Consider the following 25,658-nt stretch of genomic DNA (forward strand, 5'->3'; position numbering starts at 1 on the left):
TGGGGATGGAACCCAGGAGTCCTGGCTCTCAGGCCCCGCCCCTCCTCCAACCCCTAGACCCCACCCCCCTGCCATCAGCCCCATAGTTCCGCCTTCTCCTCCGCTGGTTCCAGAAAACTACAAGTCCCAGAACCCTTTGCTTCCCCAGCCCCGCCTCCTGAAGGGGCAGCCAATGGGCCCGCGCCGGTTGCTGATTGGCAGGCGCGCGGGCCGGTGGGGGCGAGCTCGCGCCCAGCGCGCGGTGGCGGCGGGCGATGGCGGCGCCGGGCTGGGAGCGGGCGCTGCGGCTCGGGCTCTGCGCGCTGGGGTTGGCGCTCTCCGTGTACGCGCTGCACGTGGAGAGCTCGCGGGAGCGGGACCCCGGCTACCGGGCCATGTGCGACCTGAGCCCCTCCGTCAGCTGCTCCAAGGTCTTCACCTCCAGGTGCGCGGGGGGGCCCATTGCACGAGTCCCCTTCCCCCCACTGCATCCCCCCGGCCCCATTGCACGACGACTCCTCCCCCCACTGCAACCCCCCGGCCCCATTGCACGAGTCCCCTTCCCCCCACTGCAACCCCCCGGCCCCATTGCACGAGTCCCCTTCCCCCCAGTGCAACCCCCCGGCCCCATTGCACGAGTCCCCTTCCCCCCACTGCAACCCCCCGGCCCCATTGCACGAGTCCCCTTCCCCCCACTGCAACCCCCCGGCCCCATTGCACGACTCCCCTTCCCCCCACTGCAACCCCCCGGCCCCATTGCACGACTCCCCTTCCCCCCACTGCAACCCCCCGGCCCCATTGCACGACTGCCTTTCCTCCCACTGCAAGCCCCGGCCCACGGCATGATCCTCTCCTCCCCATTACACCCCCCCCCCCCGCTTTCCATTGCAGCCCCTGGCCCCGGTGCATGACTCCCCCTCCCCCTATTGCAACCCCTGCTCCCCACTGCAACACCCCCGACCCCATTGCATGACTCCCGTTCCCCCCACGGCAACCCCCGGCCCCCTTGCATGACTCCCCCTTCCCCGTTGCAACCCCCCCTTGCTTCCCATTGCAGCCCCAGCCCCATTGCATGAACCTCCCCTGCTCCCTACTGCAACACCCCTGTGCTATAGCCCCCTTTTCTCAGCCGCCCTGTGCAATAGCCCCCCCCCCAGCTGCCCCAGCCCCCCCAGTGGAATCGCTCTGCTGCTCCAATCCCATGGACTATGTTCCACCCTGCTGCCCCCTGTGCTGTGCCCACACCCCTGTGCGATGACCCTGATGCCGTGCTGTGCTGCAGCCCTACATGCCTATCCCACGGGGCATACCCCAGCCTCCTAGGCCCTATGTGCTTTCCCACTCCATGGGAGAGCCCTGTGGTTCTGCACCCTCTGCTTAGTCCTTTCCTGCAGCCTCAGCCCTGCTGATGACCTGGCATCTCTGTTTCCAGCCTGGCCCCTTTGTGCTCTGTGTTGCCGGCTCCCACCCCAGTTTGTTTGTTAGCTCCAGAGAGACCCTGAGATCATCCCAGTTACCTCTGTGTTGAGCGCGATCAGGCAGAGGACCCCCAATGCCCGAGGCCCTCGCAATACCAGGGAGTGGATAATCTGAGATGGGCCCAGGGGATCCACGCTGCAGAGGGGGGTGAAGTCTGCCCCAGGGTCCCTGCCGGTCTGAAGCTGGGGGAATTCCTCTTCCCAAATCTGGCGGCCCTCAGTGAGCCGGACCCACCAGCCAGGTGGCTAGAGCAGTGGCTTGGCTGTAGCTCGGAGCTCTTGCTCAGCTCTGGGAGGCAGGGTTTGTCATCTGGGCCCGGGTTTGTACAGCGCCTGGTGATCCTTCTTTGGCGCTTCTAGGAGCGACTGTAAGGATACCAAGACTGGGGAGGGGGGCGGGCGCGAAACACTTTTAAAAAATATAGGGAAACATGGTTATAAAATGAGAAACATTTGGCAAGTGAATTGGAAGGGGGGGGCACTTGGAACTATTTTTTTTCGTCTCATTGGGAGGCCCTTGAAACTTCTTTTACAAATGTTTTTGAAGAGTCTGGAGTGAATTTGCTGTCCTTTTTAGTAGAGGGGGAAAATGTTCCTGGGGGCGGAGAGGGGTGAAGGGAAAGAACCGGAGTTAAGTTTACTTAGTCTTCTGCAAACAGCCAGATCGAACGCAGGGACGGGGCAGAGGTGATGGACGCTTTATCACTGGCAGAGAGAGGTGGAAGGGGAATGACCCTGGCCTGTCAACAGAGCCAGGGAGGACTGGGCCATGGAGTGAGGATTGGGACCCAGGAGATCTTGATTTTGTTCCCAGCTCCACCTCCGATCCTGCATCTGGGCCTCAGTTTCCCCATCTGTAAAACGGGGACAATGATCCTTTGTCTGTTTAGACTGTCAGCTCTGCGGGGCAGGGACCGTCTCTCGCCTTGTGTCTGCCCAGCATCTGGAACAATGGCGGGCCCAAATCTTGGTCGGGGAGGGGGGGGGGGTCTGTGCAGCACCTGGAGAAGTGGGGGATCTGGTTTTGGCTGGGGGGGGGGTCCATGCAGTGCCTGACACGACAGGGGTCCCAATCTCAGTCAGGGAAGGGCAAGTCGGGTCCATGCAGTACCGGGCACTGATTGCACTTGGCGGGCGAGGGAGGGGGTGTCCGCCCAGCGTGACGGGGGCCGTGATCTCGGTGAGAAACACCCCCGCAGGGATCTGGGGCATGGGCGAAACACCGATTCGGATTCCGTCAGGACTCGGGTTTGGCTGTATGCGTGTGTTAGCATCCGCGGGCCTGACTGCACGGGCCTGGGCTCCCCCCTCCCCTCGCAGTGGGCAACACCCTGAAACATCTGGTTGCCGGATAAACAGCTGGCTTATCTCCTGCCAGGGGGTGGGGAAGAGGGGAGCTTTTATCAATGAAAGCGTTTCCTAGGCCACCAGTCCCGCCTGCTGCCAGGGCTGTGACGGGTGGGGGCCGTTGTCAATCATTGCCAGGGTGTTCTGTTTCTGCCACGTGTGTAGGGGCTCATGCCAGCCTAGCGGTTGGCAATTGCAGGGCCCAGGGGAGCTGCAATGTAACCCAGTTCTGGACCCTATTGGGGCTCCTGGGGGCTGTTCCAGTCAGCCTCAGCTCACTGGGGTCCTTCAGTGCCAGGGGGTGTGAAATGAGCTATCATCAGAGTTTGTTACTGGCATCAAAATTGCAAGGGAGGGGCAGCAAACAGGAAGGGGGCAGAGCTCCCTGCACTAGGGGCTGCAGGAATCAGAGCTCCCCGGCCCCCCAGCTGGAGCAGGAGTTAGGGGCCTGGGAGTCAGGACTCCTGGGTTCTATCCCTGGCCTTGGGAGGGGAGTGGGGTCTAGTGATTAGAGCGGGGGGGGGGGCTGGGAGTCAGGACTCCTGGGTTCTATCCCTGGCCTTGGGAGGGGAGTGGGGTCTAGTGATTAGAGCGGGGGGGGGGCTGGGAGTCAGGACTCCTGGGTTGTATCCCCGGCCTTGGGAGGGGAGTGGGGTCTAGTGATTAGAGCAGGGGGGGGCTGGGAGTCAGGACTCCTGGGTTCTATCCCTGGCCTTGGGAGGGGAGTGGGGTCTAGTGGTTAGAGCAGAGTCCACCTTGTGGAAGGCGAGGGTCGCTGTCTGTACACTGCCAGCCTCCTTGCAGCCCCTGGTCCTATGTCCCCGTTCTCTCTGCAGGTGGGGCCGTGGCTTTGGCTTGGTGGAAGATCTCCTGGGGAAACACAGCGTCTTTAATCAGCCCAACAGCTTATTTGGCATCGTCTTCTACATCCTACAGACACTGCTGGGTAAGTGGGGAGGGGCATCTACCCTGTCCCACACGGGCAGGCTGGTGCCTGATAGTCTAACGAGCCCTCTCTCGAACCGTCTCCAGGCTTCACTCCCAGCACCCTGGCGGCCGTCACCCTGCTGGGCACCTCCCTGGTCTCCATCGCCGGCTCGCTCTACCTGGCCTACATCCTCTTCTTCGTGCTCCACGACTTCTGCCTGGTGTGCGTCACCACCTACCTGCTCAACGGCGCCCTGCTCCTCCTCAACTACCAGCGTCTGGTCGGCCTGAGTGGGAGCGGGCCGCGCCGCGCCAAGCCCAAGGGGCAGTGAGCATGGCTGAGGGAGCCCCGGCCCAACCCCCTCCTGGAGCTGCAGTTGCGACCGCGAAGCCTCTTTGTATAGGAGCCAGGGGCCCATCTAGCACGGTATCCTGCCCCCTCTGTGCCAAACCAGATCAGACCCTGGGTCCTTCACCCTTCAAACACAAACTGAGGCCATTTCTGGCTTAACCAAAATGCTGGTATCATGTGGGTTAAAATAGTTACGTGACGCACACATACCCAGCAAGGGACTGAGTGTGAGAGACACACGCACACACGGGAGATCACGTTTCATCACCTCCAGCAGGGGGCAGAGCAGCTCTCACGTATGCCCGATTCTTTCCAGCAGGGACCAGCGTGTGTGTGTGTGTGAGGGAGAGTGAGAGACATATGACCCTACTGACGTCAATGGAGGCAGGGCTGGATTCTGGTCTTGACAAACTCAGTGTGAATGGACTAAACAAGAACGCAGTCTAGCCCAGGGGTCTCAAACACGCGGCGGCCCGCGGGATTATTTCCTGGGGTCAGCCAGGCTCCCCTTCCCCCAGCGCACCGTGTCCCCGCTCCTCTGCCTACCTGTAGGCGCTTCCTGCTGCCAAACAGCTGTTTGGCGGCGCTTAGTGCTTTCCAGGAGGGAGGGGGAGGAGCAGGGAGCCAGGCGCTCAGGGGAGGAGAGGGAGAAGAGGCGGGACGGGGATATGGGGAAGGGGTTGGAATGGGGGTGGGGCAGGGACAGGGCCTCATAGAAGGGGTGGAGTGGGGACAGGGCTGGGGCTGGGGGTCAGGGATGTGACCCTCGGGCCAATGGACTAGTCCTCGTGTGGCCCTCATGGTGATTCAAGTTTGAGATCCTGATCTAGCCCTATGTAGCCCCGGCTTGTAAGTCCCCTGCTGCAATGACCGCGGTACTTTTGTTAACTGACCAGCAGGGGGCACTGTGCACCAAATCAATATGACCATGATGAGACCAGCTGGAGCTCCCTGTTTGTAGCTGAAATAAAGGCGCCCTCAGCAATAGGCCGCTGGGTGTGTTTGGTGTCTCGTTATTTAACCCTTTGGAAACTTGGGAGCCAGGCAATGCGTAGATAGTGGTGTCAGGCTAAAAGGGTACAGAGCATTAGGATATGGCGATAGGACAAGGGTTGGATCTAGCCTGGGGTCGTGCCCTCGCCCTGGTGCCCCAACTCGGATCCATGGACTCGGTAAATCTGGTGTCCTGCTTCCATCTCTGCTCGACAATGGATGGTTCATAGGAAGATGCAACCCCTCTTCGATGCCTTGCTGCGGTGAGCCATGAGTTCCCACTGGGCTTCTTTCACTGCAGACCGATTATAGCATTCATGTTCAATGTGTGTTTCACCTAGATGCAGTCTCTGATCTCTGCTTTTCTGCAGCAGTGAGTTCCACAGGTTAGCTCTGCTTGCTGCAGAGATGCATAGGGTTCAAATTTCCCTGCGCATTAATTTCACTGAAGGGGCAGTTGGGCCAGTGTGACCTTAAATCTTCTGTTGCTTGCCGTAATCCTAAATTGCATGTGTCAGTAGGAGGGGCTCTTTGAAGGTCTAATCTCCCCTTCCCTAGAGTCTTTCCACCTACCATCTCAAAGCAATTTGCAAATTCAAGTTTGTTAATCTTCAGTGCCCCCGGTGAGATGCTGTTTCACACAGGGGGGAAACTGAGATACAGCGAGGGGCAGGGATGTGCCCGTGGTCACACAGCAGGTCAGCGGAAGAGGTGGATGCAGCTGGCTCTTAAGCTCTTTGGCCGAGGCGACGTGTGGGGAGAGGGGTCATGTGCCCCCCCATATTTCTGCCAGGATTTATATCTTTATATTTTTTGCAGGGAGTGGGTTCACAATATGTGATGGGCAGTCGTTTCTTTCCAGACTTTCAAACCTTAATAACGTAACCAAGGGGGTGCCTTTGACCCTTCGTCTGAATAGTTGTTCTCCCATGACTTTCACTTTTTCAGGCAGCGTGGCATTCACAAGTGTGTTCCTTAGGCCTTGGAATTGTATTTGGCTTTTTTACTTATTTTTCTGAAAAGCGGTTCAAGGACAGTCTGCGTTTAAACTAAGCCAATTTAATAGAGTACCTGTTGTTAGCTTTGTGCAATGGTGAAAAGACAATTAAGTTTGGACTTTTTCCTACACTAAGAAGGGCTACGTTTCCCTGTGATTAATAAGCCCCAATATTAATTTTAAAACTGTTTCAACAATGGCTAAATTACGCTTGCCAGCAATGTGTGTCACCAACAGAATTGCTGCTATATTTTATCTGAAGTAGTTTATCGAATAATTTATACCCAAGAGATTTGGGTAATTAAAACCCAAGGGGAATCGATGCCGACCTCTACACGTTTGTTTGTCTTTTAGTTGGGAAAGAAACGCAATTCTGCAAACGCTGTTACTTTGCTCCAAACAACATCTTCACTGAAATAAAGAGAGGGTTTTTTTTCCGATCAAAACCTCGCATGGTTTGGTTGTAATAATAAAGCTGTATGTAGTTGTGGGGGGATTATATTCATTCACTAGGTTGGTTCCGGCACTTTATTTCCAGGTAGCCCATCAAAGAAGCCAACTAGCAGAATGCATAATGATTTCAGAGTGTTTTTTAAAAAGAATTTCAAGTGTGCGAGCTACCCCTGTACAAACTGGCCTTAACTCTTAACCGTATATTAAGACAACTTTCTTGTTAAGATTTTTAATGCACGTATGAATCCTATAACCAGTTTTTTCCCTGGGTAGCTTAATTTTGGAACAGTCTCCATCTGCTATTGCGTAGTATTGTACAGTATGACCTCAGAAGCAGCTCTAGAAATCGAAACTCCCTTGTCTCTTGAGTACGTGCCCTGAACCCTGCTGCAAATCACCAGAACTTTTAAATTGTGCCCCCTCCTGCCCCCACCCTCAACAGTTACTTGTCCCCTCTCCTCCTTGCCGAACGGATGGCCTTCCTAGGTGTTGGTACAGCACCTTGCACAATATTGCCCTGCTCTGAGCCTGGGGCCTCTAGGTTTTTCTGGAGTAGAAAAAATGAACAAAAGAACCCAGGAGTCCTGGCTTCCAGATCGAGCCCACTTCCCTCCTGGAGCCCTGGATAGAACCCAGGAGTCCTGGCTCCCAGATCGAACCCACTTCCCTCCTGGAGCCCTGGATAGAACCCAGGAGTCCTGGCTCCTAGTGACTTCTGCACAGAACTTTCCAACACTACACCTCCCATGAGGCACTGTGCTGTGTTTTATGCCGGGGGGTGGAATCCTGTTCCCTTTGCAGAGCATGCTGGGAACTGCAGGCAGGCCGGCCGGCTTTTCCCATTGACAAGCAGGGAGATGCCCTATGGGACTACGTTGCCCATGAGGCTTTGCGCCCCCAGCCGCTCATGGAGCCCTTTCTCACCGCATTGCCTTCTGGGATTTGTAGTTCTCCAGGAGACGCTTTACTGTTGACTTGCCTGAGGAAGGCTGCCGGTCGGAACTACGTTTCCCAAGACACCCTGCTCCCGGGCTGCGTGGTGGCTGAGGCTCCCCCCCACTTTCAGCGGCGGAGGCTGCTGGCTCGCTCCGGTCCCCCAGAGTGGAACCTTGCAGGCCCCGCACCTGGCGGTAAGGGCCCCCTTTAGAACGTACCACCGTGGCGGTGGGAATGGGGGGGTTGGGGCTGTACCATTCCCTGCTTTCCCCATGTGGCGCAAGGGGATGGGAAACGGGCCCTAGGGTTTCTGAGCCGCCGGTTCGAGTCCGGCCTCGGGCACTTGGGTTCCATCCCCGGCCCGGGGAGGGGGAGTTTAGTGGGCTCTAGTGGTTAGAGAAGCGGGGGCTGGCTGGAGCGGGGGGGCCTGGGGGATCAGGACTCCTGGGTTCCATCCCCAGCTCTGGGAGGGGAGCAGGGTCTAGTGCATAGAGAGGGGGGCAGGGCTGGGCGCCCGGACGCCCGGGTTCCATCCCCAGAGTGGGGTCTGGAGGGGTGGAGCTGGGTGCCCGGGATGCTCCTGCAATGCTTTGATGCCGGTGAGTTGGCCGTGGTGGGGGGCAGGCGCCGGGGCTGTACGTCCCCGATGCCAGGGCTGGGCTCCCGCTGTCCTGTCCCGGCTCCGCCGCCCCCAGCCCTGCCTTCTGGGGTGCGAAGAGCCCGGGCTAGGGGGCGACGGACTGCGCTGGGGGCCTGGCATGCACCTGCCCCTGATATCGGGCACCTTGGGACGAGACCTGAAATGCACCACGCTGGACCTCAGATAAGAGTTTTTTACTCCCTGCCTTCCCAGAGCTGGGGAGAGAACCCAGGAGTTCTGGCTCCGAGCCCCCCCACCCCCCGAACCACTGGACCCCACTCCCCTCCCAGAGCTGGGAAGAGAACCCAGGAGTCCTGGCTCCCAGCCCCACCGGCTGTAACCCACTAGACCCCAGGGCCCTGAGATCTGGCTGGGTTGGATCTTGGGGATGGAGAGTTTTCGGCAGCTTGTGAACACAAGGGGGTAATTTGTATGCCAACTGGGCCTTATATGCAGCATAGTGCCTAGATGGACCATGGCTCGTTGGCCCAGTGCCACATGGCTTGGGCAGTCTGTCTAGGGTGGTATCGCCTCCAAGCTCACCTGGAGCTTGGGGAAGCCTGTCTGGCCCCATAGCAGCCGCGGACAAGGCAGTATACCCAGCGTATGGCCCTGATCACTATTCCCATATCAGCCCTGTCCCAGTGCAGCAAGCTGTAGAGGCATGTGGGGTCCCAAGACACAGTGCCCCCTTCCATCAACATGGGACTGTATATTAGGGGGCAGGGGGAGGCCAAAGTCATTCTCCCCGAACGGGCTGCGTTGTGGGAACAAGGCCCCTCCCCTCCATGTCCTGGAGACCATCCCCACCGGGCACAGCTGCTGGGGGTGAATTGAGGACAGGGCTGGGGGAGGGCAGGCAAGGCTGCTATGCACATTCGCAGAGCGCTCGCAATCCGACCGCGCCAGCCAGGCAAACAGAGCCTTGTTCGGCTGTTAGCGTGGTCGCTGCTTTCCCAGAGGGTAACAGCTGCCCCAGCCCCAGGACAAGGTGGGTGAATAGCCTCGGGACCCAGGGGTCCTGGCTTCTAGACCCCACTCTCCTCCCAGAGCTGGGAGAGAACCCAGGAGTCCTGGCTCCCAGCCCCCCCTGCTCTAACCACTAGACCCCACTCTCCTCCCAGAGCTGGGATAGAACCCAGGAGTCCTGGCTCCCAGCCCCCCTGCTCTAACCACTAGACCCCACTCCCCTCCCAGAGCTGGGATAGAACCCAGGAGTCCTGGCTCCCAGCCCCCCTGCTCTAACCACTAGACCCCACTCCCCTCCCAGAGCTGGGGAGAGAACCCAGGAGTCCTGGCTCCCAGCTCCCCCTGCTCTAACCACTAGACCCCACTCCCCTCCCAGAGCTGGGGAGAGAACCCAGGAGTCCTGGCTCCCAGCTCCCCCTGCTCTAACCACTAGACCCCACTCCCCTCCCAGAGCTGGGGAGAGAACCCAGGAGTCCTGGCTCCCAGCTCCCCCTGCTCTAACCACTAGACCCCACTCCCCTCCCAGAGCTGGGGAGAGAACCCAGGAGTCCGGATATTTTTTCTCTCCTCTTCGATGTCTGGTGGCAGATGGCTTTTCTGTGGGTGGTGGGGTGGCACAGAGCGATTGGGGTGGGGCCTGGTTTTTATTCTCTCTGGTTCCTCTCCTCTGTGTGAGGTTCACGCCAGGCTAAATGCCAGTGGCCTGAGATAAATCCAACCATCCAAGTCTGTTGCAGAGGGCGGGGCGCCAGGCCTCCTGCGTTCTCTCCCCAGCTCTGAGAGGGGAGTGGGGTCTTCTAGGTTTGGGGGGGTGGGGCAGAGAGGCAGGACTCCTGGGTTCTATCCCTGGCTCTGAGAGGGGAGTGGGGTCGAGTGGGGTTGGGGCTGAGAGCCAGGGCTCCTGGGTTCTGTCCCCACACCAATAACCCCGTGTCAATGAGGCTCTCCTCACTTTGGTACGTGTGGGGTCTCCAGCCCTGGCCCTCCTTGGGGTGACGCCTGGACCCACCGTATTCATCTTGCCAAGCGTCTGCTTGGCGGGGGCCCCACTGGCCGCTCCTGGGATTTGAACCAGGGCCCCGGAAGGAAAGGTTCCCCCTATGACACCCCCAGCTGCTCATGATCTGGGATTGACTGGGGGTGGGGAGTGGGTGTGTATCACAGCAACAGCTTGAGTTGACCTAGAGTGGGGGGGAGGGGGTAGCGCGGCTGGGGTTGATGTTGGGGGGCTGCTGGAGAGAGGGGGAACTGGGAACGAAGACCTCGCGCGAAGCATTGGGGGATCCTGGTTCTGTCCATGTGTCTGTCCATCCCTAGATCCCTGGAATGTCAGTCTGTCATCCTTCCCTGGCACGTCCATCTTAATGTCTGTCTGTCTGTCCCTAGGTCCCTAGGATGCTGTCTGTCTGCCTATGCATCGGGTGCCTATCCATCTGTCTGTCTATAGGGTATCTGTCTGTCCAACTCCAGGATGTCTGGCCTTCTGTCTGCCTGTTTCTAGGATGTCTGTCTGCCTGCTCTTAGGGTGTCAGTCCGTCTGTCTGCTTGTCCTTATGGTGTCTGTCCATCTCTAGGATGTCTGTCTGCCTGTCCGTAGGATGTCTGTCTGCCTGCCCTTAGGGTGTCTGTCCATGCCAGGATGTCTGGCCATCTCTAGGTCCTTGGGCTGTCTGACTCATCCATCTGCTCTCTGACGCCCTCCCCACCCCCTTGGCGGCACGGTCCAGGTGCTCGTGCAGCAAATCCAGCCCCTGGGTGGTCCCGCGGGCCCCGCTCTGGGCGGATAGGCAGGGTGCTCCTTGGTTGGCTGTGGCAGCCGGTGTTGGCTAAGGGGGGTGGGGATGGATGGGACCAATGGGCCATGCACCTGGTGGTGGTGGGGCGCGTGTAACCCCATGCTGGGTGTTTGATTTGCCCACTCAGCGGCCGGGCAGAGACACCCACTCCGTGGACACCGGGGCTCCCGGGGTTCCTTCCACTCGGGCGCAGGTCGGTGCTTGGCCTTCTTCTGTCCGGTCAATGATTCGTTCTCTCTTTCTCCCTCTCTCTCTCTCTCTCTCTGTCTGCATTTCTACTCTTCCCCCCCTGTGCCCGCCCCTTCCCGCTCTGTCCACCTAGGCTGTTCCCTGGGAGCAGATCCAGCAAGCCAAGGACAAAACACGTCACCCTGGTTTCTCTTTAATCTGCTCTCTCTCTAGCCAGGCCCTCAGTGATCTGTCCAGCTCCCCCCCGCCCCCTCCAGCTCTTCAACAGGTGTCTCGGTCACTTTCTGATCTCTATGTCGGTGTCCTCCCTCTGCATCTGTTCTCTCCTCTGTCTGTCTGTAGCTAGCTGTCCATCTCCAAACAGCGCACTTTCTCTCTAGTTTTTAATATCTATCTATCTATCTATCTATCTATCTATCTGTCTATCTATATCTATCTATCTATCCATCCCCATATACCCCTCTTATCTCTCTCTTTCTCCCTCTCCCATACACCACCCCCATGAATCTATCTATCTATCCCCATACACCCTCCTCATCCATCTATCTATCTATCCCCATACACCCCTCTCATCCATCCATCTATCTATCCCCATACACCCCTCTCATCCATCCATCTATCCATCTATCTATCCCCATACACCCCTCTCATCCATCCATCTATCCATCTATCTATCCCCATACACCCCTCTCATCCATCCATCCATCTATCCCCATACACCCCTCTCATCCATCCATCCATCTATCCCCATACACCCCTCTCATCCATCCATCTATCCATCTATCTATCCCCATACACCCCTCTCATCCATCCATCTATCCGTCCCCATACACCCCCTCATCCATCCATCTATCCGTCCCCATACACCCCTCTCATCCATCCATCTATCCATCTATCTATCCCCATACACCCCTTTCATCCATCCATCTATCCATCTATCTATCCCTATACACCCCTCTCATCCATCCATCTATCCGTCCCCATACACCCGTCTCATCCATCCATCTATCCGTCCCCATACACCCCTCTCATCCATCCATCTATCCGTCCCCATACACCCCTCTCATCCATCCATCCATCCGTCCCCGTACACCCCTCTCATCCATCCATCCGTCCCCATACACCCCTCTCATCCATCCATCCCCATACACCCCTCTCATCCATCCATCTATCCGTCCCCATACACCCCTCTCATCCATCCATCTATCCGTCCCCATACACCCCTCTCATCCATCCATCTATCCGTCCCCATACACCCCTCTCATCCATCCATCTATCTGTCCCCACACACCCCTCTCATCCATCCATCTATCTGTCCCCACACACCCCTCTCATCCATCCATCTATCCCCACACACCCCTCTCATCCATCCATCTATCCATCCCCATACACCCCCCCCCTCCATCCTGTAAACACCCTTCTGTCTGTCACTCACCCTGTTTAATCCACACATTCTCTCTTTTGGAATTTCTCAGTACACCCAGAGGTTATTACCCTGAGCAAGGTCCCTGTCATGCTGGGCACTGCACAGACCCCCACTCACCCCGAACCCACCCCAACCGAGAGCAAGGTCCCCGTCACACCGGATGCTGCATAGACCCTTCGCCTGCCTGAGATGGGGGCCCCATCATGCCTGGCACAGCGCAGACCCCTGGGAGAGGCAGTCCCGACCTCGCAGCATTTACCATTCAGACCGACAAAGGCAGGATCAATCTCCAAGTTGTGCCGATGGGGAAAGTGAGGTGCAGCGACTGGCCCGGGATGCCTCCAGGAAGCTGGAGCAGAGCAGGGGAATAGAACCCAGGAGTCCTGGGGGCGAATTATTATCTCTTCATGACGATGTGAAATCCCCACTGTGTGTCTCTTTTCTTTTAGATGGAAACGGCGCTCCCCGCTGTTGGCAAGGAAGGAAACCTCCACAAAATAACCAAGTTCACCTGAGGTAAGTGACTTCCGGAGGCCGTCTATTATGAAAGCAGCTAAGAGTTCCTAACCACGATCGGGCCCACGGTTGCTGCCCAGACCGCCCCACTGAGCGCAGCAATTCCCCCCAGTTGCCTCACCCCAAAGGTGGTGCATCTCAGCCCCAGGCGAGCCATCCCTGTGTGGTATTATCTCTGGTTGTTCGTCCATTGCCCCACCCCAGAGGCAGTCGCATCCCAGTGCCAGCTTTGCTCTGAACCTTCCTGTCTGTCATCTCCAGGTGTCTGTGAAGGCAGGAAAATGCTGTGGAAAGCTCTGCTGAGGGTGGAGCTGGGGGGAACGGGCAACCGGGCCCCCTCCATGAACTGGCTCCTGTCCCCGGCCCTCCGGTACCGGTCCACTTCTGTCATGGATAACCACCACGTGGAGCTGGCCCGAGAGCGATCCAAGACAGTCACCTCCTTCTATAACCAGTCGGCCATTGACATCGCAGCGGAGAAGGTGAGGGGCGTTGGCTCAGTCAGGAGGGAAACTGAGGCAAGCCCAGTGGGTGGCACTAGGGGGTGCTGTGCTGCAGGGGGTGTGGGAGAGGGTGTTCTCCTCTGGCTTCAGTGCCTCAGTGTGGCGCTAGGGAGCGCTGTGCTGCAGAGAGCCGGGTGGGGCTCATTCATCCTGGGATCCTGGCCAAATTCCAGCTCCGGGGACTCCTCTCTACTCTCCCAAATTCCCTTCTGCTCTTTCAATTGGACACAGGATTCCTTTTCACTTCCTGTCCCAAAGCCCTGCACATCTTAGCCGGCTGCCGTGCCCCGCCCCAGAGTCAGCCGCATCTCAGCGCCAGCTGAGCCGACCCCCTATGGCCTTGCTGCACGGCTGGGCCCCAACTGCCCCACCCCAGAGGTGGCTGCATCTCCGCACTGGGCGACCCATTTCTTGTGTGAGAGTCATCTGTTCCTCTCTTGGCTCCTTTCCCCCACGCTGCACAGCAGCTAGTCACCCAGATTCATTCCCTGCTACAATGGATGTGCAGCGGGGTAAGTCGGTCCCATTGTGTTAAATAGGAAGGGGAGAGCGGGCGGGGAGCAGAAGCTTGGCAGCATGAGCCAGCATTAAGCAGCCAAATATTTACTCAAGAGAAACCAGGCCACGTGCTGAAGAATTACCGCCTGTCCCCTGTACTAGAGGGGAGTTTAATAATATTAATTTCAGACGCTCTCCAGGTACGAAGCTGCTGGCAAATAAAACACGCGCACACGTGCCACAGAAGAAGGGATGCATTGCCAGTCCAGGCGGTATTAATCTGGGTTTAGTGAAATAGGCCGGAGACAGAAATTAAGGGGCCTTTCCCCTCTAGGAGGCACCAGCTCCAATCTGGCCCAAGACACAGGGACTGGCTGGCTCAGGGGCGTGGGGAATGGGGCCCGGGGCCTGTTCCCTCTAGGGGGCGCCGGCTCTGACCCGGACTTGAAGAGGCCGATCAGAAGCGCCCCCCCCCCCCCGCCTTGCATTCGCTACTTTTGATTTCCTGTTTGCTTTTTCCATTTAGCATCCTTTGAAAACCCCTTCCCCGTTGCTGGGCAGGTAGCAGTATTGCCGTGGCAACCCTCTCGGTTGCCTAGGTATCCATGGCAACTCCTGCTCCTCCTTTCTCAAGAGCCCACACCTCAGCCAGGGGAGGCCCGGATCCTGGGCCCCGGCCCGTTGAAAGTCGGGGCTGAATTGTGAGACCCAGTTCCTGAGGAACGAGGTCGGCGCGCTTGGTGCTGAGATGCAGCCACCTCTGGGGTGGGGCAGCTGGGGAACAGCCGCACAAGGGAACAGACTGGGGGACGGGAGCCGTTACCCACCCGGCCCTTCCAGGCGCTGCAGATTGAAGGCGTCCGGACGGCTGTAGCTGCTCTGCCCCCCGCGGCGGGTGCTGGCTCATCACCGGGGAATCTGGGGCGTTGGTCCCAGCAGCAGGTCTGGGCTCCCATGTGCCTCCTGGCAGCGAAAGCCGCGAGGACTGCCAGCGCAGGTGTTTGGCACGACCTAGTCCGGGGTTCGCCCAAGGGCCCATCTAACCTGGTATCCCGCCCCCTCCCTGCCACCTGGATCAGACCCCCGGGCCCATCTAGCCTGGGATCTTGCCCCCTCCCTGCTGCCCCGGAACAGACCCACGGGCCCATCTAGCCTGCTGTCCCCCCACTGTGTCAGAGCCTGGTGGTGTTCACTGCGTCGGGGTTTCCAATTCCTCCTTCCCCGAACTGCCCCTTCCTGAACCCCAACCCGGACACTTGGCTGTTCTGTGTGTGTGTAATGTCCTGGCTCGGGGGGTGTCCAGCCCCATGTGGGGGTCCCTTTGGGAGGTGGGGTGTCCAGCCCCATGTGGGGGTCCCCTAGGGAGGTGGGGTGTCCAGCCCCATGTGGGGGTCCCCTAGGGAGGTGGGATGTCCAGCCCCATGTGGGGGTCCCCTAGGGAGGTGGGATGTCCAGCCCCATGTGGGGGTCCCCTCGGGAGGCGTGGGGTCCAGCCCCGTGTGGGCGTCTCCTGAGGAATGGAATCAGGCCCCTTCCTGCTCCGTTCTTGCTGTCTGGTTCTTTTCTCTCCCTCTGCTCTGCTTCTTTCACCATCTTTTCCCTCCTTTTTGTTTCTTCCTCATTCAGTCTTCTTTCTCCATTTCTCTTTTTTCTTTCCTTCATTCACTCCTTTCTGTTTCCTGTCATTTCTCCCCCATTCAATCCTATTTCTCTCCTTTTTTTCCGTCTCATTCATTCTTTCCCTCACTCGTGCTCCTTTTATTTCTTCCTCATGCATTCTTGTTTTTCTTTTTTTTCTCATTCACTCTTTTCTCTTCCTCTTTCTCCTTCCTTTCTTCCTCATCCACTTTCCCTCTCTTTCCTTTTTTGTTTCTTCCTCCTTCATTCTCTCGGCGTTCCTGTCCCATTCTTTCCCCATCTCACACTCCCTCCCTCTCTCTCCTCTGTTCCTGTGGGCACCCCAAAGACCCACTCCCCATGCCCCACGTGGGCGTGGCCGTGCCTTACAGATGTATTGCCATGCTCCACCAGCTGATCCCCCCTCTGCCCTCAGGGGGCGCTCTGGACCCCTCACTAATCTGCCTCCTTCATGTTCTCTCCCAGCCGTCTGTGAGATTGACGCCCACCACCATGCTGTATTCGGGACGGTCGCAGGATGGCAGCCACCTCCTGGTAAGCTGTGGACCGGCACAGCCCCCCAGCATGCCCCCACCTGGCCCATCTGAGAGCTCCAGCTGAACCCCACTTAACCAGAGGGGAAAAAAGTGCTATCCCTGTTATACATGCAGGGGAAACTGAGGCACAGAGTAAGGGTCGGGGGGAAGGATCACACATTCACGCAGGGAATTAATAATAGAACCCAGGAGTCCCAGCTCCCAGCCCCCTGCTCTAACTATTAGACCCTACTCCCCTCCCAGAGCCAGGGAGAGAACCCAGGAGTCCTGGCTCCCAGCCACTCTGACTCTAGTTCTGCTAGAATTGGTGGGGAGGAGCTGCAGGCTGCAGGTTGGGTCCTGTGAGGGAGGGATGGAAGCAGCCCTAAAGATGCCAACAGATGGGTGCCAGCATCTCCTGAGCAGGACAGATGCCAGGGCACACCCAGCCAGTGCCTCATTCAGCCTGTGGGCTGGGATCTCTTAGGACTCCTGGGTTCTCTCCCCAGCTCTGGGAGGGGAGTGGAGTCTAGTGGGTTAGAGCAGGGAGGGCTGGGAGCCAGGACTCCTGGGTTCTCTCCTCAGCTCTGGGAGGGGAGTGGGGTCTAGTGGGTTAGAGCAGGGAGGCTGGGAGCCAGGACTCCTGGGTTCTCTCCCACTGTGTGTGCAGCTGAGAACTGACACACTCGTTGCCTCGTTGCTTAGCACAGTTCTCCAGTCTGCCCAGGCCTGAGGGTGTGCTGGCTGTTTCCAGGCAGATCGCCCGGCGTGTTACGTCCTACCCCATTAAATGAACTGATGGGATTGTAACAACCTTCATCCCAGTCTCTGCACAGGAATGGCTCACCCAGCGCTGAGATGCAGCCACCTCTGGGGTGGGGGCGGCTGAGGAACAGCCATGAAATTTTTCTTCAAAACAGTTTAAGACAGAAAGTGAAGGAGAATTCGGACTGGTTGATTGCAGGGGTCGGGATTAAGGGAGGAAGAACAGAATTAGGTACAGACATAGGATCAGCACCTTATCTCTTTAGTTCGATTAAACCAGGAGTCCTGTCTCCCAGCCCCTTCTGCTTTAACCACTAGACCCCACTTGCCTCCCAGAGCAGGGGAGAGAACCCAGGAGTCCTGGCTCCCAGTCCCTTTGCTCTGGCCACTGTCCCCTGACCCCGGTCAATAACACTCTGAGTTCTTCCTCCTGTAGAAAAGTGCCCATTACCTTCACCGCGAGCTGCCCGTCCGCATCGCCCATCGCATCAAGGGCTTCCGCAGCCTCCCCTTCATCATCGGATGCAACCCCACCATCCTCCACGTGGTACGTACCCGAGTGGGGGCACAGCTGAGGAACACCGTGAGGGGGAAGGGGACACAGGGGGGATCTGGCGGTTGTAGTGTGGGTGGGGATGGAACCTAGGAGTCCTGGCTCCCAGCCCCCCCTGCTCTAACCCATTAGCCTCCCCTCCCCTCCCAGGGCCGAGGTTAGAACCCAGGAGTCCTGGCTCCCAGTGCCCCCTGCTCTAACCCACTAGCCCCCACTCCCCTCCCAGGGCTGGGGAGAGAACCCAGGAGTCCTGTGCGCTATCAGGTGAACCCTGCTGCCAGTCAGCGTTTCCCTGCCTCGCTTGACGCTTATTCGTTTCTCCGTCCTTCAGCATGAGCTGTACATCCGAGCCTTCCAGATGCTGAGCGAATTCCCCACGGTGAGTAGTCAATTATCGGGTGGCCCCCAGCACCCAAAGCGCTAGTTAAATTACGGGAACAGGTTATACGTTCCCTTCCCCCATTGCCGACTGATCCTGTGCCTGGGCCAATCGAGCGAAGGGTAGAATATCTGCAGAGAGGGTCAGGATAACCTAGGTTATCACATCTCCATCCACCCAACCCCACACTGCTCCATCCGCCCTTGCAGACGCCATCCATCCCTGTATACGCCATCCATCCCTGTACATGTATCTCAACTGGATCCATCCATCTGTCAACCCTTCATCCATCCCTCCCTGTACATGTCATCCGGTGGTCTCAACTGGATCCATCCATCCATCCATCCCTGTAGATGTGAGCCATGTATCTTGGCTGAATCCATCCACCCCATACCTGCTATCTGTCTGTCTTGACTGGATCCATCCATCCATCAGTACACACCAGCCATCTATCTCGACTGGATCCATCCCTCCATCCATCTCTGAATGCATCATCCAGTATCTCAACTGAATGATTGATCTAAGTTTTCTTTCTTTCTTTCTTACTTCCTTCCTGTTCTGTACTTTGATCTATATGGCTAAGGTGACACAATAAATTGACCATATGCTGATGGTTTGGTGGAAATGGGACATGGCCCTTACCCCTGTCTGGGGCACCGGCTCCGATCCGGGGCATGGGGCCTTTCCCCTCCAGGGGGCGCTGACTTCCACACAGGTTCATGTCCCTTCCGTCCTGTCCCCCTCCCAGATCAAGGACCAAGAGGCAGAAGCCCAGTACTGCAAGCTGGTCCGGCAGCTGCTGGATGATCATAAGGACGTGGTGACGCTGCTGGCCGAGGGGGTGCGGGAGTGTCGTAAACACATCCAGGTATTGGGGGGCTGGGATTGTGAGAAGGGTTCAAGCGGGGGGGGGGCTGGGAGCCAGGACTCCTGGGTTCTATCCCAAACTCTGAGAGGGGAGTGGGATCTAGTGGGTTAGAGCAGGGGAGGCTGGGAGCCAGGACTCCTGGGTTCTCTCCCCAGCTCTGAGAGGGGAGTGGGGTCTAGTAGGTTAGGGTACGGGGGTGGAGAGCCAGGACTCCTGGGTTCCATTCCCAGCTCTGCTATGCGCTCTGCTGGGTGAGCCTGGTTAAGTCACGTCCCCTATTGGTGTGTCGTTTTCCCCATCTGTGAATGAGACAGATACCATCCTTTGTAAAGTGACGTTTGCTGATGAAAAGTACTACGTGAGCACTTGGAATGATTATAACCCGCACTGTCACTGCTGAGTTAATGCTTATTAATTATTATTTAGAATGATCATTTTTGCTAGCACCTTTTACGTCTGTTATTATTATTGATGACTAATTATCATCGTTTCCGGATTTTTGTCAATATTCCACCTACTTATGTCTAAATCATCATGTTCTGTGTTGGTAATTTCATATTTTACTAACTGGTAAATACAGATTTTATTATCAATTATTAATTCCCCTTATGCTTGTTGTATTTATTGTTATTTTGGATTAATTATCCTTATTTCAGTATTCCTCCCCCCCCATTACACTCATTTCCAATCATCAGTATTCATCTTTTACTAATCTTTTACTGATTCTTGTTGATTTTCTCTTGCATTGTATTAGCTCCTTAAATCCCATTATGCTGATTGCATTTATGATTATTTTTGAATAATCATTCAATATTTTAAGCCACTTGTCGATGTCTAGGCTTGGCGGAATTCCATTTTTATTTGTTTGCAGCTTCCATGGAGAATATCGATGTTTATTTTGAAGCTTTTTAAAATTTTTATCCATTTATTGTCTCTGGTTATTACTCATAAATAACCCTGTCTGTCCGAGCCATACGGAAGTATTTGGCTTTGGTTCTGTGTGTCGCTTTGGTCTCAGCACAGTCCTGATTCCTTGTACTTAACCCGCGTTCTCCATCCGTAGATCTCAAAGCGTTTTACAAAGGAGGCCGGTATCTTTATACCCATTTTATAGATAGGGACACTGAGGCACGAAGCGGGGACATGACTTGTCCAACATCACACAGCAGGCCAGGTCCCCTGAGTCCTCTCTACGTCTTTGTTGAGCTGTTGTCTGTTAACCCCTTCGCTGCCGTTCTCCTCCCGTATCAGGACGAGAAGGTCCTCCGCTATTTCCTGGACAAGATGCTCACCTCCCGGCTGGGGATCCGGATGCTGGCGATCCACCACCTGGCGCTGCACGAGGAAAAGGTACGGCCCGGCCTCTGCTCACCCATTCCCCTCGGCTCCCTGCCGCCCTAGAACGGGCAACACCCGCAAAATAGCTGGCTGCCCCCAACGGATTAGAGTCGGCCACCTGGAAATTCATAATATATTATGGAACCACCCTGCTTGGGTCTGGAGCCTTCCCTCTTAGGGGGTGCTGGCACGGCTCTGGTCCCAGGGCGTGGGGCTGGCTGGCTCAGAGCGGCGGGAAATGGACATGGGGCCTTTCCCCTTTGGGAGACGCTGGCTCTCATCTGGTCCCAGGGTGTGGGACTGGCTGGTTCGGGGGGCAGGTAATGGACATGGAGCCTTTCACCTCTAGGGGGCGCTGGCTCCTCTCCGGTCCCAGGGCGGGGGACTGGCTGGCTCGGGGCGGGGGCAGGGCATGGGGCACGGGCTAAAGCCCTGCCTGATTAGTGGTCTCTGTCTGATTGGCAGCCGGACTTCGTGGGCATCATCTGCACCCGTCTCTCCCCGAAGAAAATCATTGAGAAGTGGGTGGATTTTGCAAGGTATGGAATAATGACGGTCTGTGGCACCAACTGGTGGAGGCAGCCTGGAGTTACACCGTTTACATTTCGCCCTGCTCCGATTTACGTGTAGCGTGGCGGGAGAGCGGAGGAAATGTCTTCTTCCTCCAAGTGTCGCTCCGCTGGATCTGCAGGTGGATTCGTACGGGGTGGTTCCCTTCTCCCGTTCAGCTGGTGGCTTGCAGAGATCCTGCTGTTCTTGTTTAACCGCTAACCGGCTGAGATGTGTCTGGAAAAATCACCCCGGTTTTATGAATAGATCTTTTAAGGGTAGATGATTGGCTGCTGCGTGTATCTAGGGAACTCCCTGAGATATGGCTGGGGCACTGGGGATGTTCATTCATCCTGAATGGAAGGGGACATCTGTCCATATAAACAAGAGTGGGGTCTAGTGGTTAGAGTAGCGGGGGCTGGGAGCCAGGACTCCTGGGTTCTCTCTCCAGTTTTGGCAGGGGCGTGGGATATGGTGGATTAGATCGGGGGGAGTCGGAATCAGGTTTGATCCGGTGCGGTGGGGAGGTTGAGTGACCGACCCAGCCTGGCTAATGGTTTGTTCCTCCCCCCTTTCCCTGGGTGTAGGCGTCTGTGTGAGCACAAGTACGGGAACGCCCCGCGGGTGCGGATCAATGGGCATGTGGCTGCTCGCTTCCCCTTCATCCCCATGCCCCTCGACTACATCCTGCCGGAGCTGCTCAAGAACGCCATGAGGTGAGCTCCGCCGTCCACCCAGTGCATGGCAAAGGGGCTGGCTCAGGGGGGCGGGTAATGGGACATGGGGCCTTTCCTCTTTAGGGGGCGCCAGCTCTGATCTAGCCCCAGGGCAGGGGACTGGCTGGCTCAGGGGGGTGGGGAATGGACACGGGGCCTTTCCCCGCTAGGGGGCACTGGGCGGATAGGCAGGGCGGGGCCTGATTTTAGGCAACATTTTTCACTCTCCCCCTTCCCCAGGGCCACCATGGAGTCTCACCTGGACACGCCGTACAATGTACCGGACATTGTCATCACCATCGCCAACAACGACATCGACCTGATCATCAGGTACCGCGTGCCGGCTGCGACCCCGCCCCCCGGTGACGTCAGCGGGGGTCCCTCCGGGGTGGCTGAGGCAGGGGCTGAAATTAAGAAAGGGGAAATGTTGGCTGAGAATCGGGTGGGCCCGGATGGGGCGTCTCCGTTGGGGAACAGACGATCCTGCCCCGGGCGGGGACCAGCGAGATGGGTGGAAGTGGGGTGAGCCGTGGTGTGTCGGCTGCCCGGTACTGAGTGGACCCTGTTCCCCGTCCCCGATAGGATTTCGGACCGGGGTGGCGGGATCCCCCACGAGCACCTGGAGAAGGTGACGGATTATCACTTCACCACGGCGGAGTCCAGCGCCCAAGACCCCCGCATGAACACCCTCTTCGGGAACATGGTGGACATGGTCAACAGCGGCCAGTCGGGCCCGATGCATGGGTGAGTCCGGCGCTTCGAGCCGCCGCGTTGCCAGCTGCATGGTAGCATTCCCGGCATCCTCCGCCCACGGGGCGTCCTGGACGGGTCCTCAGCCGGGATCCGCCCAGCCGGGCCGGAACAGGCTTTCCCCAGCCTGCCAGTATTGCCGAGAGTTTGAAGAGGTTCACCGTCCGCGAACCAAAATCTTGACAACGTCCGCGGATTGAAAAGCCGATTCCCCCCACCCCCGATTTGGGTCCATTGGAACGTTTCGTTTAGATCTTAGGAAAAACTTTCTAACGTTAAGGCTAGTTCACCCCCGGTTGGGAGCACTGGGGATGTTCATTGGAGGTTTTTAAGAATAGGTGGGACAAACACCTGTCAGGGCGGGTCTAGGTTTACTCAGTCCTGGCCTCAGCACAGTGGCCGGACTTGATGGCCTCTCGAGGTCCTTTCCTGTCCGACCGTTCTGTGATTTCAACCCGTTTTCGCCAGCTGATCGGTCTGATGAGCTCGAAGGTCGAAGGGGTTTCAATTGGGAAAATTGGAACGTTGTCATTTGGGAAAACGACGAAACGTTTCGTCCGGTTCCAATTTGTTCATCCCGTGTGTTTTGACGAAAAGACGAGTCGTCAAACGATTCCCCGGCGACTCTGCCCCGGAGAGTCTGACGGAGATTTGGAGCGGATGGCTAGAACCCAGGAGTCCTGAGACCCAGCCCCCCCGTGCTTTAACCCACTAGACCGCGCTCCGCTCCTTCACAACCCAGGCGTCCTGCATCCCGGGCCAGGACCACACCACAGCATCTCCGTGTTGGCCATTTACAATATGTCGCATGCACGGGTGCCGACTTTTATTCTTCCCGGTGGGTGCTCAGCCCCCAGGCCCTGCCCTCCCTCCACCCCTTTCTTCCCCCCGCTCCACCCCTTCCCCGAGGTTCCCTGACCGTCCGCTGCTCTCTACCCTCCCCCAAGTGCCTCCAGTCAGCTACCAAACAGCTGAGCGGCACCCCGGCCAAACAGCTGCGAGTGGTGGGTGCTGAGCACCCCCCCTGTTTTTTTCCCTGTGAGTTCTTGAGCCCCCGAGCACACTCAGGGTCGGCACCTGTGGTGGTGTGTATTCTTATTTGTTAGCTGTGGTTATGGTCGCGCCGAGGAGCTCGGTCATAGCCCAGAACCCCGTTGTGCTCGGTGCTGTACGTTATTAGGTGTTTTACGGTAGCGCCGAGGAGCTCAGACATGGCCCAGAACCCCATTGTGCTCGGTGCTGTACGTTATTAGGTGTTTTACAGTAGCGCCTAGGCACTCAGTCATAGCCCAGAACCCCGTTGTGCTAGGTGCTGTACGTTCTTAGGCGTATTACGGTTGCGCCTAGCCGCTCAGACATGGCCCAGAACCCCATTGTCCTAGGTGCTGTATATTATTAGGTATATTATGGTAGTGCCCAAGAGCCCAGACATGGCCCAGAACCCTGTTGTGCTAGGTGCTGTACGTTATTAGGTGTATTACAGTCGCTCCTAGGAACCCAGACATAGCCCAGAACCCCGTTGTGCTAGGTGCTGTACATTATTAGGCGTATTATCGTAGCACCTCAGAGCCCAGTCATGGCCCAGAACTCTGTTGTGCTAGGTGCTGTACATTATTTATTAGGTGTATTATGGTAGACCAAAGAGTTGACCGTCTCAGTCTATAACTCCCATGTGATTACCCTGCCCCCCTCCCCCCATCTGTCTGTCTCTGCCACAGGTTCGGCTTCGGGCTGCCGACCTCCCGTGCCTATGCCGAGTACCTGGGGGGATCGCTGTGCATCCAGTCCCTGCAGGGCATCGGCACCGACGTGTACCTCCGTCTGAAACACATTGATGGCAAGGAGGAGAGTTTCCGCATCTAGAGACGCCCCCCTCTCCCTGGGCCGTGGCCCCCTCCGCATGGACATTGGCTTTGCTTCCCGTCACTCTGTGCTTGGATACCCACGGCCCTGATCCCACGGCCCCGGACTCCTGGGTTCCCTGCATCTCCACGAGGGGGGGGGGGGGGGACGACCTTTGAGCTTATGGACGGGACGTCGCCTCCTGCTGGTTATTCCAGTCCCGCCCCTGGAAGCACCCTAATGGATTCTTTATTCGGTGGGGCGGGGCCTGGGTCGACCAACCCCAAACAGGTTTTGAAGGCAACGGACGCTTCCCGGCGCATGTACCTCCCTTGGTAGCTCCACACTGCCAGCACCTTGCACACTCGTTTTCTCACCCTTGTTTCATTCCCTTCTCAAGAAACCAAATCGAAGGACGGCGTTGGAGTGGGGGGGAAGACTTTTATTGCTGCGCATGGCCCCAGAATCGCTCCCCCACCTGTCTCAACAGCCCCACCCCTTCACACTTTGGACAGGGGAAGAATTTTATGGTTGCGCCTGGATGCTGGATTCCCCACCCAGCCGCGGCACATGGCGGATGCCAATTCTAGCCCTGGTTTTTGTTTTCCCGCTTTCTCGTTTATTTCAGGGGGGTAGGGGTGGGGCAGGATGTGGGTTTGACCCCCCTCCTCGGGGGTGGCCCGGGGGAACCAGACCCTGGACGTGTATCTCGCTGTGATACTGATTAAAAGCGCCGATTCTGAAAGGCGGCGAGGCCGTGTGACTCTGTGCCGGAGGGAGCAGGGCAGAGCTGCGGTTCCTTGCATCGTTGTGATCATCTAGTCAGACACAAGCTGTGCACCTTCCACGAATCAACTCCTGTTTGAAGTAGAGCAGATCTTTCAGGAAGACATCCCAGCTTGATTTTAAAATCGCCAGTAATGGAGAATCCACCATGACCCTTGGGAAGTCATTCCAGTGGTTAATTCCTCTCAATGTTAAAAATTTGCCCCGGGTTTCCAGTCTGAATTTGTCTAGCTTCAACCTCCAGCCATTGGACATTGTTAGGTTTGTCTGATAGCTTGAAAAGCCCGTGATCAAATATTTGTTCCCCATGTAGGTACTTATAGACTGGGATCAAGTCACCCCCCCTTTACCCTTCTCTTTGTTAAGCTAAATAGATGGAGCTCCTTGCGTCTGTCTCTCATATTGGGTTCCGGGAAATGGGCGGGGTAAGGTTGGATGTTTTGCTAAAAGCTCTTCTCTAGGAATTATTTTGGGGCAGTTCTCTAGCCTGTGTTATGGGAGAGGAGTGAGGGGATCAGACGAGATCCCAAAGATCCTTCCTGGCCTTGGAATCCATGACGTGTGAAAAGCCGGAGGACACGGATACAGGGCGTTGCGGGAATGGCAGTGGAGTTCAACATATGAGTGTGGATGCTGATGGGGGGGCATGGGGAAAAAAGTGCGGGATGACACACAGTGACCCTGCCGTGCAGCTCTGCTCTTGGCCTCTCTGTGGGAAGGAGCTCTTCTGGTTGCTTGAGGGTGTAACGGAAAGGAAATGATCCGGTGAGAAATTTGCCCTTTCTCTGCCACCAGTGAAGGCAAGAAACTTTCTCTATTAAACAAGAAACAAAAGTTGAGGTTCTCCTCTGTTCACATGACATCTTTTGGGGCCGGGGCCTATTCTCTCCTGCTGGACTATCCAAACAGCGGGGGGTGCAGGGGGGGAGCTGTTCCTATCCCGCCCGTCAGATATTCTAT

General features: G+C 57.1%; 2 protein-coding genes across 3 annotated transcripts; both read left to right on the top strand.

The window, feature by feature from the left end:
• Nucleotides 1-219: 219 nt before the first annotated feature.
• On the top strand, nt 220-5,070 carry LOC311522707 (vitamin K epoxide reductase complex subunit 1-like protein 1). The gene is made up of 3 exons (XM_084632196.1): nt 220-424; nt 3,641-3,750; nt 3,837-5,070. The coding sequence occupies exons 1-3, from the start codon at nt 255-257 to the stop codon at nt 4,061-4,063; spliced, it is 507 nt and encodes a 168-aa protein (XP_084488322.1). The 5' UTR covers nt 220-254; the 3' UTR covers nt 4,064-5,070.
• A 2,453-nt stretch (nt 5,071-7,523) lies between these two features.
• On the top strand, nt 7,524-25,541 carry BCKDK (branched chain keto acid dehydrogenase kinase). Of its 2 annotated transcripts, none has more exons than XM_084632149.1 (13): nt 7,524-7,656; nt 12,932-12,998; nt 13,260-13,480; nt 16,103-16,171; nt 17,354-17,464; nt 17,802-17,849; nt 18,598-18,717; nt 19,969-20,067; nt 20,521-20,594; nt 21,192-21,320; nt 21,561-21,650; nt 21,903-22,064; nt 23,789-25,541. In XM_084632149.1, exons 3-13 carry the CDS (start codon nt 13,280-13,282, stop codon nt 23,931-23,933), a joined length of 1,248 nt encoding a protein of 415 aa, XP_084488275.1. In that variant the 5' UTR covers nt 7,524-7,656; nt 12,932-12,998; nt 13,260-13,279; the 3' UTR covers nt 23,934-25,541. The 2 variants fall into 2 exon arrangements, with proteins under 2 accessions (XP_084488275.1, XP_084488276.1); XM_084632150.1 differs by lacking the exon at nt 7,524-7,656 and adding an exon at nt 9,012-9,093.
• Nucleotides 25,542-25,658: the final 117 nt, after the last annotated feature.

This window comes from Lepidochelys olivacea (genome assembly GCF_965140295.1).
Source record: "Lepidochelys olivacea isolate rLepOli2 genome assembly, chromosome: 6".
NCBI lineage: Eukaryota > Metazoa > Chordata > Testudines > Cheloniidae > Lepidochelys > Lepidochelys olivacea.